Source organism: Notothenia rossii (assembly GCF_949606895.1).
Source record: "Notothenia rossii genome assembly, chromosome: 4".
NCBI lineage: Eukaryota > Metazoa > Chordata > Actinopteri > Perciformes > Nototheniidae > Notothenia > Notothenia rossii.
This window is the reverse complement of record NC_136902.1, coordinates 28166296-28183308: the sequence shown is the minus strand read 5'-3', so window position 1 is coordinate 28183308 and position 17013 is coordinate 28166296. Positions and strand designations below refer to the sequence as shown.

General features: G+C 39.2%; 2 protein-coding genes across 2 annotated transcripts; both read right to left on the bottom strand.

Annotated features, from left to right (window-relative positions):
* Positions 1 to 11317: 11317 nt before the first annotated feature.
* Positions 11318 to 15276, bottom strand: LOC307038281 (zinc finger MYM-type protein 1-like). Its single transcript, XM_079679666.1, has 2 exons — positions 14233 to 15276; positions 11318 to 13898 (listed from the first exon to the last, which is right to left on the bottom strand). Exon 2 carries the CDS (start codon positions 13293 to 13295, stop codon positions 11691 to 11693), a length of 1605 nt encoding a protein of 534 aa, XP_079535792.1. The 5' UTR covers positions 13296 to 13898; positions 14233 to 15276; the 3' UTR covers positions 11318 to 11690.
* On the bottom strand, positions 13953 to 15402 carry LOC307038282 (uncharacterized protein). The gene is made up of 4 exons (XM_079679667.1): positions 15271 to 15402; positions 14645 to 14728; positions 14445 to 14546; positions 13953 to 14319 (listed from the first exon to the last, which is right to left on the bottom strand). Exons 1-4 carry the CDS (start codon positions 15347 to 15349, stop codon positions 14168 to 14170), a joined length of 417 nt encoding a protein of 138 aa, XP_079535793.1. The 5' UTR covers positions 15350 to 15402; the 3' UTR covers positions 13953 to 14167.
* Positions 15403 to 17013: the final 1611 nt, after the last annotated feature.

Below are 17013 nucleotides of genomic sequence, written 5' to 3'. Positions count from 1 at the left end.
GCAGGTGAAAAACCTTTTAAAATGCGTGTTTTCTGAATGGAGATTGGCTGAGCCAACGCAGTATGCTCCGACCGTCCACACTCACAACAACGGACTATACAGACATAAATAAACCAGCGACTGTATTCGCCATGACACAGACAGTCTGTGGTTTGTACTTGTTTAACTTTTGTCTAGTTCCTGAACAGACATGAAGAGCTGTGATCTCTGAGTGCTAACAGCTAACGGCTGATGTTTTGGTTTTGTGGTTCTCATTGAAGATGACGTCACGGCTCCACCTACACTGCGTTACTAAAGTTACTGCCACAGCTACTAAACTGTAATGGAAACGCAGCATAAAGTGAGCCTGGCCTACCAAGGCCTAACCATACCGTACTAAGCCGTGTGAGGCCCTGCAGTGGAAATGCGCCATAAGTGACTTTGAGAAACATTTCAAAAAGGTACCCACAGGCCACATGCAGTGAATCGTTTGGTGAGAATGAAAAATGATTCATCAAATGCATTGGCCTTCACAGCCGATGGATCTCAACCTATGTTAAACACCTATGGTAGCTTTTTGAGCAAAGAGTTAGATAGCCCTCTGCAGTAACACTAACATCCAAACACCCAATGAGGGAATATCTTTTGAAAGTAATGTTCATTCCTTCAGTAGAGTTTTCAAAAAACATTCAAAAAATGTTGAGAAGGAGAAGCTGTTCTGAAAGCTATGGGTGACTTAACACCTACTGTACCACACACTGTTTTTTTCTTTAATATCAAACCTATCTTGGCTATGAGCAGATTTACATGTACATTCCGTTTCACCAAGCACCTTTGAACTACTGAACCAGCATGAACCGAAGCAGCAGGTGCCCTTGGAAACATTCATGGTTATGTTTTTCACAAAGCAATAAGAATGTATTCTCAAGCGACCTTTCGATCCCATAATTCACAATAATTCATCCAACATTTGTTAAGATGTTGAACTAAAATCCAAGAATGTCCATCTAGGCATCCTTTTAGAAACAACAGCGTCGTCTGACATCAAATAGCTGCAAATAAAACTCACTCAAAAGCAAAAAAGTGTTTGCATTGCTCCCTGATGACTCCCATGCTGACCTTCCATCTAACGAAACCAGCAATTATTCATTCTTGAAGGAAGCATGAATAATTGTAAAGAACATTTTAAATAAATGACAACTTTTTCACTGAAAGAGAAAACACTTTGACCTGCTGGTGTGGCACTTTAAGATTTATCAGAGCATCATAAAACATCTGAACCCACAGTAAAGTACCACATACTACAATAGCTCATTTTTGACGACTGGATGCACTCAAGGAAGTTTGATTACTGTAAAAGGGAGAGCAGCCAGGGAGTCACATTCATCACTGCAAAACCTACTTAATCACTGTTACACGAGTTGACTGCTCTGCTTTGAAAAGTGTAGTGTACCTTTGCTGCAGTTTCTCCAATAACTATACTTTGTGGTAGAGTTTAATGTAATGATACAGTGACAATCCTGAACTCAACACTATCTATCAAAAAACAATTATAAGAGTCAATGTAGGGTGAGTCCTTTGTCTTTTTGATACTCTTCTTTTGTTGTTTGTGTGGACAAGGCACTTCATAAATGAGAAGAGAATACAGAATGGGTTTTTATAACGTCAACAAAACCTTTTTCTTTTAATGACAATTTCAGTCTTCAAATTCTATTTTGGTTTTTAGAAATTGTCTTTTTTTATTGCCAAAATAATACGATGGACAATACAATGACTGTGAAGGCTCCTTTGTAAAAAAAAAACTTGTTATATCACTACTACTTAGATTTTCATATTTCTATTCTATTTATCTGAGATATTTCATAGTTTAAACTTACAATTAGGGCTGCAAAATTAATCAAAATGAATTGTGCAATATTACAATAACGAGAAGGATTTGTTAAAATACCATTTGAAGGATTAAAACAATATCCTGGCCTTTAGATATTATTGCAAACATTTTGCAAAACCGATCAATACCTCCTATAATTATAGCAATCAGATAAAATGATCACATTTATCTTATTTTTTCAAAATCTTACAGCAATTATTTGGAAGCTTCTTTAGGTTGGAAAGTCATTTTTAGCACGAAAAAATACAATAAAATCAAGAAAAAACATGTTTTGCAATGTCCGGCATGGACCCTAAAAGCAGACAGTTCACCTTGGGGGATGCTACAGTATGTTCAGTGCAGAGAGCAGAAAGCAATTTTACAAATCAATATTCTTGACACCAAAACTACTATATCATTATCAAAAGCCACTTTTAGAAACGTGTTTTATGATACAAATAGATATGAATAACCCAAGCATGGAGTTATCAGTTGGAATGTAAAATATCTCTTTGTGCCAGTAATTTTGTCTCGACTGTGGCAGTACCTTAGGCTGCCTACAGGCCAGGTCTGCTCCACCCAGGCTTCCCCTGAGCTTCTTCTCACCACCTGCTCTCCCAACTGTGATGGATCAGCTCCAAAAGCCCACTTTAATGTTCTACCATCCACAAGGAAAAGGAACTATAGTCTAGCTCCAGTTTTTTCTGTGCTCATTGAGTGACATGATTGAAAGGTACAGGAAATAAAAGAGGATTGTCTGGGGAGAATTTGGCTTATGGGCATACCATAGAAACTTCTGTATTTTGACAGGCTGACAGTCGGTAGCAGATATCATATCATCTGGAAATGGAGGGACATCCATCAGGTCAATGACAAACCAATTCCCTGGTGCCTCTGGTTATTGTTTCTCTACGAACCCAGGCTCTTCTCACATGGGTGCCAGTATAAGCCACACACAGATCTCATAAATAACCAATATGTATTTTCATGTGTGTTCACATTCGGATCTTACCACAGGTGGGATTTTGCCTCTGCTGTGAAACACTGACATTTGACTCAAGTTGCCAATTACAAGAAGGAACATGAATATTAAAACAACTCGGGTCACAACCCAGTGCCGGTGACTGGCAGGTCCATTTGGAAAATTCATAAATAGGACAGAGAAAAAGAGCTCGACCAAGATCAATAACTTCTCTCTTATCTATTCACACACAAAGCTGACTTTTAGTTCACTGCCAAAGCCGGGTCCCTCTGATACATTGGCTGCAGAAATCCAATTTGTTTTAGTCTATCAACCTGCAATGTTGGAGTAGGTTCATATATTGACTTTAAATGTACCTGCCATGTGAAAAGCCTCTTGGTTATAACCAATGGTACAATCCCTGTAATATTCTACACTATTGCAAGAAACCCAGAAACAGCTTCTAATACTAGAAATCTAAAACTCATTAACTCATTGATACTCTAATAAGTGAATTCTTAAAATGTTGGATGTTAGATGACATTGAGGGCATTAGTTTTCACAGCAGATCATCGGGGGTGAACGGGGGTGAAATCATTTTTACGTCTGCCTCAGATGTGTGCCTACCTGGTAAGCAATTCAAGTTTTTTAGCCCCTGGGCCAAAGCCAGCAGGTGGCTGACACATCCATGCACACACCTGCTGGGGAAGAGTGGGACGCTTAATCACAGGCCGAAAAAAGATTATAGGGTTAATCACTGCCATTGTTAAATCTAAATCACAGGAACCACTGGTGTACAAGCTGCCTCCTGCCTGAAGACACAGAGGAGTCACTATGATCTTTGTCAATAGACACAGTTCAGCTACAAGTTACCTTGTTTGCTTGCAGGCATGGGCTCAAATACCCAAAAGTCTGGTAGGGAAACCTATGGTGACTTCATTACAGTTAGATCGTTATTCATTACTTTGCATACTGATATGATAATTCTATACGAGCTCAGCGGATGTTTATTTTTAATTGTATGGCCCTACTGAGCCGGCCCACCAACAAAATAATACTTATCGGTTTTACAATTTTAGAAATTAGTCATTTCTGTCACAATATTATAAATGATGAATATATATAAATACATAAGTATCTTAATGGTTTTCTCTAATTGTCTTCAACATTAAAACTAGCTTACTGTATAATCAAAAGGTGTCTAGACTAACACAACAAAGACAGGTAGCAGGCATTTTTCTGAGTAATGCTACCCTGCTGTTATGATTTGTGAATTCCTAAGGGATGTTAACATAAAATGTAACAAAGACGAAGATTAAAGTGCTAAATCGGAATTTTAAGGGACTATAATTGTGTTCATTTTCTATCGTAGGTAAACAGTGCATGAACAGCAGACCTTTTTGACACAGTTTCTCAAAAGAAAATAGGAGATTGTATGATTTTTAACTGACTCAACCACAAGGAGTTACAGTTTACACAGCACTGTTGTTGAGTGGCAACTGAGCAAAGACAATGAATGCTTATACTGCATATCAATATTAATATAAAAAGAAAAGACTAGTTGATAATTGCTCAACCGGCAGACCAGTTTCACTACTGAACGTGTTTGAAGGTAGTCTGTTTAACCAATCCAAAAATGTTATTATATGCAGATGACGTAACGCTATGTGAATAAGGTTCTCATGTTTACTGCTGCCTTCCCAACAAGGTTGATTACATGTCTAAATATGGACCAAGTTCAAACTAATAGGAACTTTACATCACAAAATACTATAAAAAAAGCTATGACACCTCAAAGATCTTTAAGGATTATAATAACAGGGTCTCTTAAACTTTTGACCCTGAATGAGGATTTTCTCACCTGGCTTTGCATTTAAATCCTTTGCCCCGAGCAGATAAACAGATTACAGTAAATGGGAACTTAATGAAAGATAACACTGTTAACTTTTGTGGAACAGAACCAGAAAAAATATTAACCTACCTGACTCCCATTTTTTTAAGACATCTCCAGGCGAGTTTTGTGTAATTCAGCAACTCACAGAGCACGATTGGAGAACTTTGGTAAACTTTGGTTTGTTCTATGTATGTTTTTCTATAGTTATTTTTATATTTGTTTGAAAAAAAATGCAATAATTAAGTATATTTCATTAGTAAAGAGCATCAATTTTTTTCTGATACTCTCTCCAACAATCCCACAATTAATTCCCAGTAAACTCAATCGGAAAAGGCAGGATGTGCCACTAAAACTAAGGTCTCAAAATGACTGTGGTATGGATGTATTGCTTTAAATTCACTAAATATCAAATCTTTAAAAACCTCTTCTCTTAGCACCTTGTAAATGTATCTCTACCATGGAATGTATATGGTTCACAAAAGCTACAAGCAAAAAACCTGCCAGACAAAAGAGACTCAAACTCTGTTTGCCGTCAGGTGGCTCAACTTTGGTGTAAAGAAGAACACGCTTTTTGTTGAATGATGTTCTATCCAACATGGCACAAACTCTATTATCTACTAGAAAGCTCTACTACACAAAATGGTCAGAGGTTGTAAATGCTGTGTGGGATATGCAGCCATAGATATTGCAGTTATTCTTAATTGATTAATAAAATAAAACCTGTTTATATCCATTGTTCAACATTATCACTTTATAACACGTGGAAAACTGACTTGTTGGTATTTCACATTATTCTACATACAATGAAATGGTTATTCATTTAAGGATCAAATAGCGACTTTGAGCTGCTTCACATGCTCTTAGATTAAATGCGATGCTTCTCTTGGATTGTGTAAGCCATTTTAATAGCACCATTTATAGCAAATGACATTTGATGAAAGACTACATTATTTAATTAATTGTTACATTTGAGGACAGAGCAAGCAATACCTGTGGAGATGAACTCTATCTCCCAGACACAGGAAAAACTGAAATGTCATCGAGATGTAAAATGGTCATTTGTAATACAACACTTTGCTTTATGATTTAAAAAAGTGAGAATGTGGAGAATCCACCATGAACACTCTCAAATGTACTGCTGTGATAACTGGCTTTAGCAGTTTGGTTTGGATTTATTTTTCTCCTGCAGCTTACAAAAAAGCCCAAGGATCTACAAACGACACAAAGTGTACCATTGTAGTCCTGTTCAAGTGACAGCTCTTTTCAAAGCTCTGCTCTTGTTTCAAAATGAAAGAGTTGTACATTTCTCAAGGACATGAAGTTGAATGTTTAAATCGGTAGGGCACATTTTCAGGCCGTCACCCTGTCAGAATATACATCAGGGGGAAAATGATTCTTCTGACATAACACAAGTTGATTTGCCTTCACAACGGCCTTCATTTACTCAAGAAGAAAAGTTAATTGAAGAACCTGACACTGGGGAAACTCATTTATAACAAGAATCCTCATAATGATACTATCTACAAACAAAAACTCACACAGTTGAAATGCAAGTTTATAGATAGCTCTCCGTAATGATTAAAGTTTAATTTAAGTATGGTGACATGGAAATGAAAAACAAGGTCAAAAAAACTGAAAAAATCCAACAATTAATTGATTTCAAGTTGTAAGCTATTATCGGTTTGATGATCGCAGTCCAAACACAAAAGTGTATTCATTGTAATGTTTTTCTCATTGGAGCAACTCAAACAAAATTATTAGATTACAATTCATTTCCCCAAAATCGTATGGAAAAAGGAAAAAATCCAAACAGCAGCACAGCAATAATGCAAACAAGAGCAACGCCACAACGGAGAAAGTAGCGTGTGGTTGTGTGTGTGCGTGTAAAATTCACATCTTAGCAATAATAAACATGGCAAGTCAACGCAGCAATGAGGCAAACCTATTTCACATTTCAATAAATAGATAAAAGAAAATAGCAAATTGACAGTATTACCAACCTCGCAATGGAAAACACAGAAAAATATCCAAACAGCAATGAGGGAATCAGAAATAACACACAACCAAGAAATGAGTTTGTGCGGTGTGAGTGTTAAAGTCACATCCAAGCAAAAGACAACATACAGTATCACCAAGTCAACGCAGCATTACAACAACAAGGCAAACATTTCGAATGTCAGTCAAAGACAAACCAAACAACGTAGCAAGTTAAATACAGTTAAAAGTTCAACACACCCAGCAAAAGAATCTTCCCTCAATCCAGCGTCGGACAAACCATATGATACTCCATATTTACTGCAGCTCACACAAAAAAACTATATAGCAAGATCAAAAAGAGCGCATCTGTGATCACAACTCAAATGTACAACAGTAACTGCTATAAAGAAAACTGCTGTCAGTCAGTCAGGATTGAAAGATTGGCTTGAGGCACTGAGGTCACTGGAATAAATCGGTTTTGGTCAGGTTTTGTAGAATTGCAGCAATTGGCGGTTCTGTACATGGCGTCCAACATCCAAACTCAACTGTGGCCAGCAGTCTCAGGCAAAAAATTCCAAATGTTGCGTCCATAAAATGGCAGGTATGAAGAGCTGGTATGGGTTAGGAAAGAAGTGTGACAACACAATGGATAAGGCTTCACACTGTGCTGAATGAGGAGGTTGAATTGACAGTTACTTCCCTATTGTTCACAATCTTTTTATGTGGAGGCACGTTCAGAACTTTCCTGCTGTTGCAAATAGAATTGACAACTGAAAGATCTTGACAAATCTTAGGAGGCAGGCAATGAGCAGTGTTTCCGCTGTATGCCCTCAACAGCAGCTCGTATACGGGGGGTTGCCAGGGAGAAACTTTAGTAGCATATCGGATCAAATTAGCAGTTTATTATTCAATGCAATGCTAGGCCTATGTCTATATGGTGAAATATCTTACTTTGTTTGATCTTATGCTTTAATATAAGGCTGTGGTTCAGTGGATAGTGTGATGGACTTCGAATCAGGGGGTAGCGAGTTCGAGTTCCACTGCAGCATGTCGTTGTGTCCCTGGGCAAGACACTTCACCCCAAATTGCTCCTGTGGGCTTTGTCCACAGAACTCAATGTATGTAAGTCGCTTTGAATAAAAGTGTCTAATAAATAAGGTTCATTTTTTTCATCTCCCCAAATGTCATTAAATATTAATATATATTTTAGAAGTTTGGTGTAGGGTTGCCATGGAAACAATAGTCTGATGATGGTCATGATTAAGCTGAGGTTAGTTGTATTTTCCCTTTTTAGTGTACTGAGCAATAAAAGGCAAAACCCTGGTGCCTAAGTGTCTATGTTATTAGCTGAGTGTTGTGTTTAGCAGCTTTATAATCCTCAAGGGGAAACATGATACATCACTACAGCCTCTCAATTTCTCCAATGTCCACACCACAACCAGACATTCTGTGACAGATTTCTTTGTTTTTTTAACTGTTTCCGTCTCCCCTTCCCTGCCTTATAGAGGTTTTACTCTGTTCTCCAAGTGACTCTCAGCACAGCATACAAACACCAAGAAAAATAACTGTAGGAAGGAGAGAAGCAGTTGAGGCATTATAGAGGTGTTGTTCCCGTGATTTTAAGAGGCCATGTTGTTAAGGTGCAGAAAAAAGATGACCCCTTAATTTTCCAGCACTTTTGCTTTCCATGTACTGCAGCTGAGAGTTGCAGAAGCATTCTTGAGTCAGAGGTCAGAAGACTGCTTTTATTTCTTAGAGCTGAGTGTATCTGTTATTTGGACCCAGGGAGCTGAAAATAACAGTGCCAGAGAAACTGTCCAGAAACTTTGGGATTGTGGGGAGAGGGTAGGCATCCATTACTGTGTCGTCTTTCATATTGTTCCAGTTCCAACAGACTCAGCATTTAATCTAAGAATTCCTTAATACCCTTCAGCACTAGGCACTGGTTGATGTTGATGTTTCAGAAGGCCAGTGCGACCAACTTTTAACGTTTTTTATATTAGTTAAGGCTGCAAAATGATGGCCAAAATGATAACTATTTTGACCAAAATTGAGGTCATGATTATTAATCACAATTATAATTACAACATTGTTAATGCAATTTCACATATGAAGTACAGATCACTGCTTTCATATGCTCTTTGTTCTAAATGTCTGCTCATGTACAAATCTTTGCATCAAAGTAAGAATGGCACTTTATCATGGTAGTGTTTTTAATGAGCACATCACAAATTTAAATGTCAATAGCCACTTTCACTCCAGCAGAAGCAAATGCAAGATAATGCACTTCATTCTGAGCTCCTGGAAGCAGACAGAGCGGATTCTAGGAAATGCAGTCTTGGAAAACTGTGAGGGTCTTTTGGGGCCTTTATGCCTTTCGATGCATGTTTTATGAGCAAGGTATACAACAACAGTATGGAATCACAACAGCTCTCCCAAATTAACCTATTTAATCAAGGTGCAGAGGAATTGGAGGCAACACATCATGCTGAATTCTTTGAGTGAGTACTGTAAACTGAAGGGTTTCATCGGCATAGTAGGAGAGTTACAGTTGGTAGCGATAAGAAGACGAGACTTCTTGGACTGGTTGTATTGAGCCATTACTTCCTCTCAATCTCCGGTGGATAACTTTAGTGGTACACTCCAAAGCTCGTTTGCCATTTGAGGTGTCATGTTCCCCAACACTATGACACGGTCAGGTTTCCACAAGTTACTCATATTTTAGCTTTTACTATATATATATAAAAAAGAAAGAATCAATTGTCATGATAAATCACTTATTCACATTAATAGAAAAGAGAGAAAAACAAATAAATAATAATTGTGCAATTACGTTCAAAATATATGCTCAAAATAAAGTCAAATGCAAAATATATAACACTCAAGTTAAAACAAGCGTGTTCAAAACCTTTTTTAAATAACTGTAATTAAATGTTTTATAAAACTGAAAATTAAAAAAATATTATTTCAGAAAAAGAAAGAACATTGACTAAAAGAAACAGAGAAATCTATTTATTTTGACATTGAGTCCACAATTATTTGTTGTGCATACCTTATTAAGCTGGTGGTCTATTGAATGTGCATGTAGTCTCTTACATTCCTTGATATCTTTTAATGTCTCTGTATAATGAATTATTCACCGGTTGAGATGCACTGATTCCTCTTGAAAGCCTCCTTTAATAAGGTTTGTATTTTACTTTTGAGTTTCTCCTTGGTGTTTTATTGGTGCTTCCATACTGTAAGTACTTGACATCTCCCCTCTTCAGATGCATTGACGGCAGCTTCCCCCTTATTATGTCCATCAGAGCCACATTGAACAACTGCTCCGCCCTGTGGTCAGGTGACAAGGGAAAGTTTTTGGTTTGTGTCCCACCAGCTGGGGGTATTTGGTTAGCATCCCATTGCACTGAGGGTCATTATGGTCCTGTGAAAACATATCCAAGTGGAAGTTCCAAGTGTGTAAACCTATCCTCAACCTGATGTCCCACAGTCCCCTGGTGCACCAAGGCCATTACCCAGTATTTAGAATGTTAAAGGTCCCATGTCATGGCCATTTCTACTGATCATCATTCCATTGTTGAGGTCTACTAGAATAGATTGACATTGTTCAATGTTCCAAAATCACATTGGTTTTCTCATACAGCATCTCTGTATAGTGTGTGTATTCAGTCTCTGTCCACACACCTTGTTGGAGCTCCTGCCCCCCCCCCCCTCCATGTGAGCCCACTGTGCTCTGATTGGTCAGCTCGCCCACTCTGTTCTGATGAGTCCACCACCGTTACAGCGGAACATCAGTGATTATGTGTTACACTGGCGTTTGTTAGCAACCAGAAAATGACACCAGTAATGACAAAAAGATGAGAATGCTGCGTTGGGTTTGGGTGCGGTGTTGGCGGGACGTTGCGGGGCTTGCTGCTCCGCCCTGTGGGGCTCGAGGAGCGGACAGTGTGAGCTGGATTACTGGTGTGGTTTCCTGGTTGCTGAGTGGAGTCTGCGAGACAGCGAGACACCACGGTGAGCACACACACACACTCACAGCCTGAGCTCCGAGTGTGTGTGTGTGTGTGTGTGTGTGTACGGAGCTCCGCGGCTGAGAAAAGATAAGGCTGAGTGAGTGTATGTAAGTGCGGAGCTCTGCGGATTGGACCATTGGTCCATTTGGACTTTGTTACGTCAATAGGACCCGGAAGGAAAAATTGGAAAAGGAAAAATCTCCAACGAGGCGTTCTGGGGCACGTCTTTTCTGTGTTAGAGTTTTACTCGCTACACGGTGTACTTTGAGGGTTTGTGACTCTGCAGACCATTTACATGCAGAAAAGGCTACATAACACACAAGGGGACGGGTAATAACCGGAAAAGCATGACATGGGACCTTTAAAGAAGGTAAGAAGATGGATTAAGAGCTTTAGATATTTGGGAATTTCAGTGGGTGGGAAAGCTGGGGGGCCACTTTTTTTGCTGACACACAGGGGCGGACCTAGCACATTTGGTGCCCTAGGCGAGCTTCACCACTGCGCCCCCCCCCAAAAAAATATCAAAACATCTTAACAATTATACAGTAAAGTACTGCAGCTTTATTTATTACAAGCAAGAACAAGAGCTAAGAATAAATGTAAAGTGCACACTAAAGAATTAAAACAAATAAACAACTTAGCTAACAAACAATAATAATATCAATAACAAACAATAAAAGAATGTGCAAATTTGCTTTCAAAGAAAATTAAGAAGAAATGTAAAGTGCACACTAAAGAATTAAAACAAACAACTTAGCTAACAAACAATAATAATAATAACAATAACAAACAATAAAATAACGTGCACATTTGCTTTAAAAGAAAATTATGTATTGTAAAATATGTTACACATGTCAAATAATCAAAATATAATATGCTAAATAAACAAACAAATACATAAAAATTACAAATTCACTTTGTCTCAAGAACTATTTACATTCCACTCCCTATCATCACACAAGGTTGGCCTACATATTAGCTCCTACTGGTTTCCATTTACAGTGCAATCCTTCTGGCCTTCCTTGCTGCAAAGTCATCAATCACATCATCATATGAAATCTGACCACCAACCTCATGGTTAATACTGATTACAGCCAGACCACTGAGGCGTTCTTGAGCCATGGTGGACCTCAGGTATGTTTTCAAGAGTTTTAATTTGGAAAAACTCCTCTCGGCTGAAGCTACTGTTACTGGTAGCGTTACACTGATCCGCAGAGCAATACACAAGTTGGGATATATTTCGGTGAGCTGCTTTGTATGTATGAATTTCAACAACTCAAGAGTTGTCATGCTCTTTGATGGCAAGTCAGGTACATTTTCCAACTCCTGAGCCAGCTCCTTCCCATCCAAATCAGATTGCCCTCCATGGCTTAAGGTGTGTGCAAGTGCCTCTGCTTGCTTCATCAGCTCTTGGTGTGGCAGGTCTGGGAAGTTGTACAGAATGCCAAACTTGTCTTGCACATGTTCAAGAGTGGTAAACCTCTCCTTTTGTGCTGACACTGCAGCATCTACCACCACGTTAAAGAACGTTACCTCCAGATTTTGCAAGGCATTCCTCAATGGCTCATCAGGAGACTCATATGAGAAGTGCCTCTTTGTTGACTTCAGCCGCTTTTGCACAAGGACTGCATCCACATTCATGTCTTCACACATGTCCTTGGCTGATGTTTGTGCAGCCACAAAGCCTGTGGCTCTGTAGGATTTGAGAGCTTTTTCAGTCTTTTTCAGTAGACTTACTGCTACATCCACTTGCATTGTTTGGGACTGCAGGACTTTGCTCACCTGCTGAATTTGACTTAACATGTCATACCAGACCACTGTGCACAGTGAAAAGCGGAATGACCCCACTTCTTCTGCCAGAGACTGGGCTTCAATCCTGATGATTGGGTCTTTGGCCTGGTTTCTCACCTCAAGCAGTGCCTCTCTCACAGCTGCGGCTTCATATCGCAGAGGCTCCACAGCTTTCACTCTGCTCTCCCATCTGGTTTCTGACCACATTTTGAGTGAAAGGTTGACGTGTTTCTTGAGGATGGCCCATCTCTGTGTAGAGGCAGAAAACAGGCAGTATAGCTTCTGCACAATGCCAAAAAATGATATGGCATCTTTGGAGCTTTTGGCAGCATCAGCAATGACCAAATTGAGTGTATGTGCCCCACAAGGCACAAACAAAGCTCTTGGGTTCAACTGCAGTAGCCTGGCCTGTACTCCCTTGTTCTTCCCTCTCATATTTGCGCCGTTGTCATATGACTGTCCTCTGCAGTCATCAAAGGCAATCTGCAACTCCTCCGGCCTCTTCAAAATCAGGGCGGACAAACTTTCACCAGTGGACTCCTCTGCTACTAGGAATCCCATGAAGTGCTCTTTAATCTGGGGGTCTTCTTCCAGTGTCACAATTCTGATGACTACTGACAGCTGTTCAGTGTGGCTAACATCCGGGGTGCAATCTAAAATGAGGGAAAAGTACTTGCATTTCTTTATTTCTTGCACTATTGTTGATAGAATCTTTCCACTGATGCATTCAATCAACTCATTCTGAACGGTTTTGCCCAAGTAGCTGTGGTGGGATGTTTGACTTTTAATCTTGTGGATGTGGTCTTTCATCACTGGGTCAAACTGCGCCAAAAGCTCAACCTCTTTCAAAAAGTTTCCATTTGAAGGAGAGTATTTCTGTCTTTCCTCTCAATGCCATATTTCGCCCTGCCAGAGACTGTACAATAGCAACCAGTCGTGTCAGCACTGCTCTCCACCGACTCTTCTCTGCCTCAAGGAGGGCCTGCTCTTGTTTGTCTATTGTTGTACCTTGTTTTAATCGAACTGCCAATTCTTTCCATGACGCCAAATTGTTCAGGTGTTCCGGACTATTTTCATGGCTGGTCAAAGCAGCACTTGCATTTTTCCAATCCGACAATCCTGCATTTGTTAAATTAATTTGTTTTGGAGATAAAAGTTGACAACAAAAACAAAAAAGACTGTTCTTCTTTTTTGAATATGTCACCCAACTTCTTTTGATCCTTTCTCCATTTACTAAGGTCCTGCTGAAGTACTGGTGGTGGCAACTTCTCCCATCATCTCTCCTTGGGAAAATGAAATCAGGTGTTATCTGATATGGTCCTCTCCGAACAAACTCTGTCCTCATTGTGTCTGTGAGATGTGAAGGGCAGTCAGCAGGATCGGTTGGTAGTGGATCGTCTGTCTTTGCTGCATCTGGAGGGCATGTGAAGCACATTTTCTCACCTCATATTCACAATATCTTCACACACACACACACACACACACACACACACACACACACACACACACACACACACACACACACACACACACACACACACACACACACACACACACACACACACACACACACACACACACACACACACACACACACACACACACACACACACACACACACACAACCCCAATTCCAAAAAGGTTGGGACAGTGTGTAAAATGTAAATAAAAACAGAAAGCAATTATTTGAAAGCATGAGGACAATTAGGTTTATAGCTAAACATCTTTACATTCATAAGGCACACACCTGAGAAGAGTGTATGGGTGGAATCTGTGGTGCAATCAGGATGAGATGCAGCAGGCTGTTCTGACGTTCCTTGCAGTGGTTCTGGGCCTATACATATATAGAGAACACACAAGAGCAAATATATTGGCTGGATTAGAAATGGCACGACAGTCATTTTTACATTCAATTATTTATCATCACATCAGGAACATCTATTGACATATTGTACTCACCAGAACAAACAGACACAGTGGTCAGTGGCAGGGTGGAATCAGTGGTCATCTCATCAGGATGAGCAGCTTGCTGTTCTGACGTTCCTTCATGTGGTTCTAGGTCTATAAATATAGAAAGAACACACAAGAGCAAATATATTGACTGGATTTCACATTAAATTATTTATCATCAGGAACATCTATTGACACATTGCACTCACCTGAGGAAGCCGGCACAGCTGAGGTGCATGGCGGTTCCTTGTCAACTGATGCAGCAGATGGTCCCAGATATTTTAAAAGTGAATCTAAAATGATATAACAAAATGTGTATTATCAACATTGAATCATTTCCATTTGTTAAATGTAGCTATTATTTAGTTAGTAAGCATTAGGACAGCCTGACAGGTCTGATTCAACTAATCAAGAGCTATGCCTATCTTATTAGAACAGTTGAATCAGGTGTGTTAGTTCTGGGTTGGAACGAAAACATTCAACAGGACTGGAGTTGAGAACCACTGAGCTAGTTAGCTAACGTTAGCGCACATTATGACAGGGTTGAATTTGGCAAATGTTTGACTCGGATAGTCAATGTGCTTTCTGAGGTAAACTTAACGTTAGCTAACGTTACCAACTAACTAACATTCCACCACACTGGCTAGCTCGCTACACCAAAACTAACATTGTTTTTATTACTAATATTTCTATTTCATGACACAAAGAAAATAGCCTTATGACAGTTTCGACTGAATGGCAATAACAAACGCTGGCTAGCTAACGTTGGCTTAGCTAACTAGCAAGATTACATGATCCATTCGCTAATGTTGACAATACAATCAAAATTGCATACCTTTCACCTTGGCACGTTTCTCTTCTTCTTCTTTTCTTCTGTTTTTATACTGCGCCCCAGATGGCTTTTGCCTCTTCATAGTTCTCTAACGTTAGTCTTTCTTTCCTCAACGCTCAATTTGATAAACACTTGACCGATACCCATCAATGCACAGCGCTCTAGCATGTTCTGACTGTGAACACCTAAAGCCGAGGCTCTCCGACCGACCGTTTTAGATTTTTGGCTCATTTTCCCTTATGTTAGAATTTTTTTTTTATGTAAGAATAATGGTTGCAGATATAGAGGGGGGGCGCCAAAACTGCGCCAAGCAAAAAAAAAAAAAAAAAAAAAAAAATTTTTTTTTTTGTTGCAATTTTTGGCGCCCCCCTCTGGGTGGCGCTCTAGGCAACCGCCTATATTGCCTGTAGGAAGCTCCGCCCCTGCTGACACATAATTATAGTTTTAATAAATTAAAGTCAAGCTTAGTTACATGTGATGGTAGCTAGTTAGTGCCTGTGTGCCTTAGCAACCAGCTTGTATTACAACTCTTAAGTACCAGTTCTATCTACTTTAAACAATTAAAAATGCAAATTAACTACATTGATTGAAATACCAATCTTTATTTTCGGTGCCTCTTCTTCTTTTAAATTAAACTTTCAAACGTGAGGTATTGAAATACAGTAATAGTATTGTTTATCTAAAAAGACTGAGCCAGTCCTTACAGTTAGCTTAATATTTCTTATTGTCTAAAGCAGTGGTTTTCAAACTGTCGGGCGCGACCCCTGGTGGGTCGCGGAGGTACTGCAGGGGGGGCGCGGGAAGATCTTTTTATTTTATTATTTTCTTCTTTTAGCTTTGTGAAGCACCTTGAGATGACGTTGTTTTTAAAGTATGCTATATAAATCAAATGTATTATTATTATTCTCATTGGTCAGAGAGCTGTGGGCATAATGCTGCCTTTTGCAACATCCTATTGTGTGAGATAGGCTTTTCTTGCTGCCATCAAAACGAGATACAGATCAAAGCTGAACATTGAGAATGAACTGAGAGTGGCAGTCTCAAAACAACAGCCCCGGTTTGAGAAGACCTGCAAGGGAAAGCAAGCACAGTCATTGATAGGCTATGTGTGGAATAGGATTGGTAGAGTGATGTGATCGTTTGCAACCTGCAGTAGAAAGTAGTTCATTAATATATTTTCCTTAAAGAAATTTGAATTTAAAAATCTACTACTCAGGGAAGAAGGCCTGCTAGTTTGAATTAGGCCAAATTAATTCACAGTATCTATTACAAGCACTTTTGTTCATGTGTAATCCATAATAAAATATACAATTATAGTTTTATCTTTGTATCTTATTATTATTATTAGAGAATATGTAATGTTTTCACAACAATATACAATTAATCCTACCAATATAGATGGGAACCGGGTTGGGGGGTCCCGAAAATATTTCCAATATACCCAAGGGGGGCCCGACTGAAAAAGTTTGGGAACCACTGGTCTAAAGCATTTATTACACACATTTTCCCCTCGCATATTCACAGTGTTGTTAGGTTCCCTCCTAATCTAGGGGTATGAAGGAAAGTAACAAAGCACAGAAATGACCAGGCACGATAAAAAAGAGCAGAAACTGATCTTCTGAAGCCACAAAGGGAGGTTTAATTACCAATGATGGACAAGCAGAAAACGGGTTCACCAGCCAACTTGCAAAGCAAATTAAAATACAAATATAATCAAGTCCCACACAGCGATATTGACACCATGCA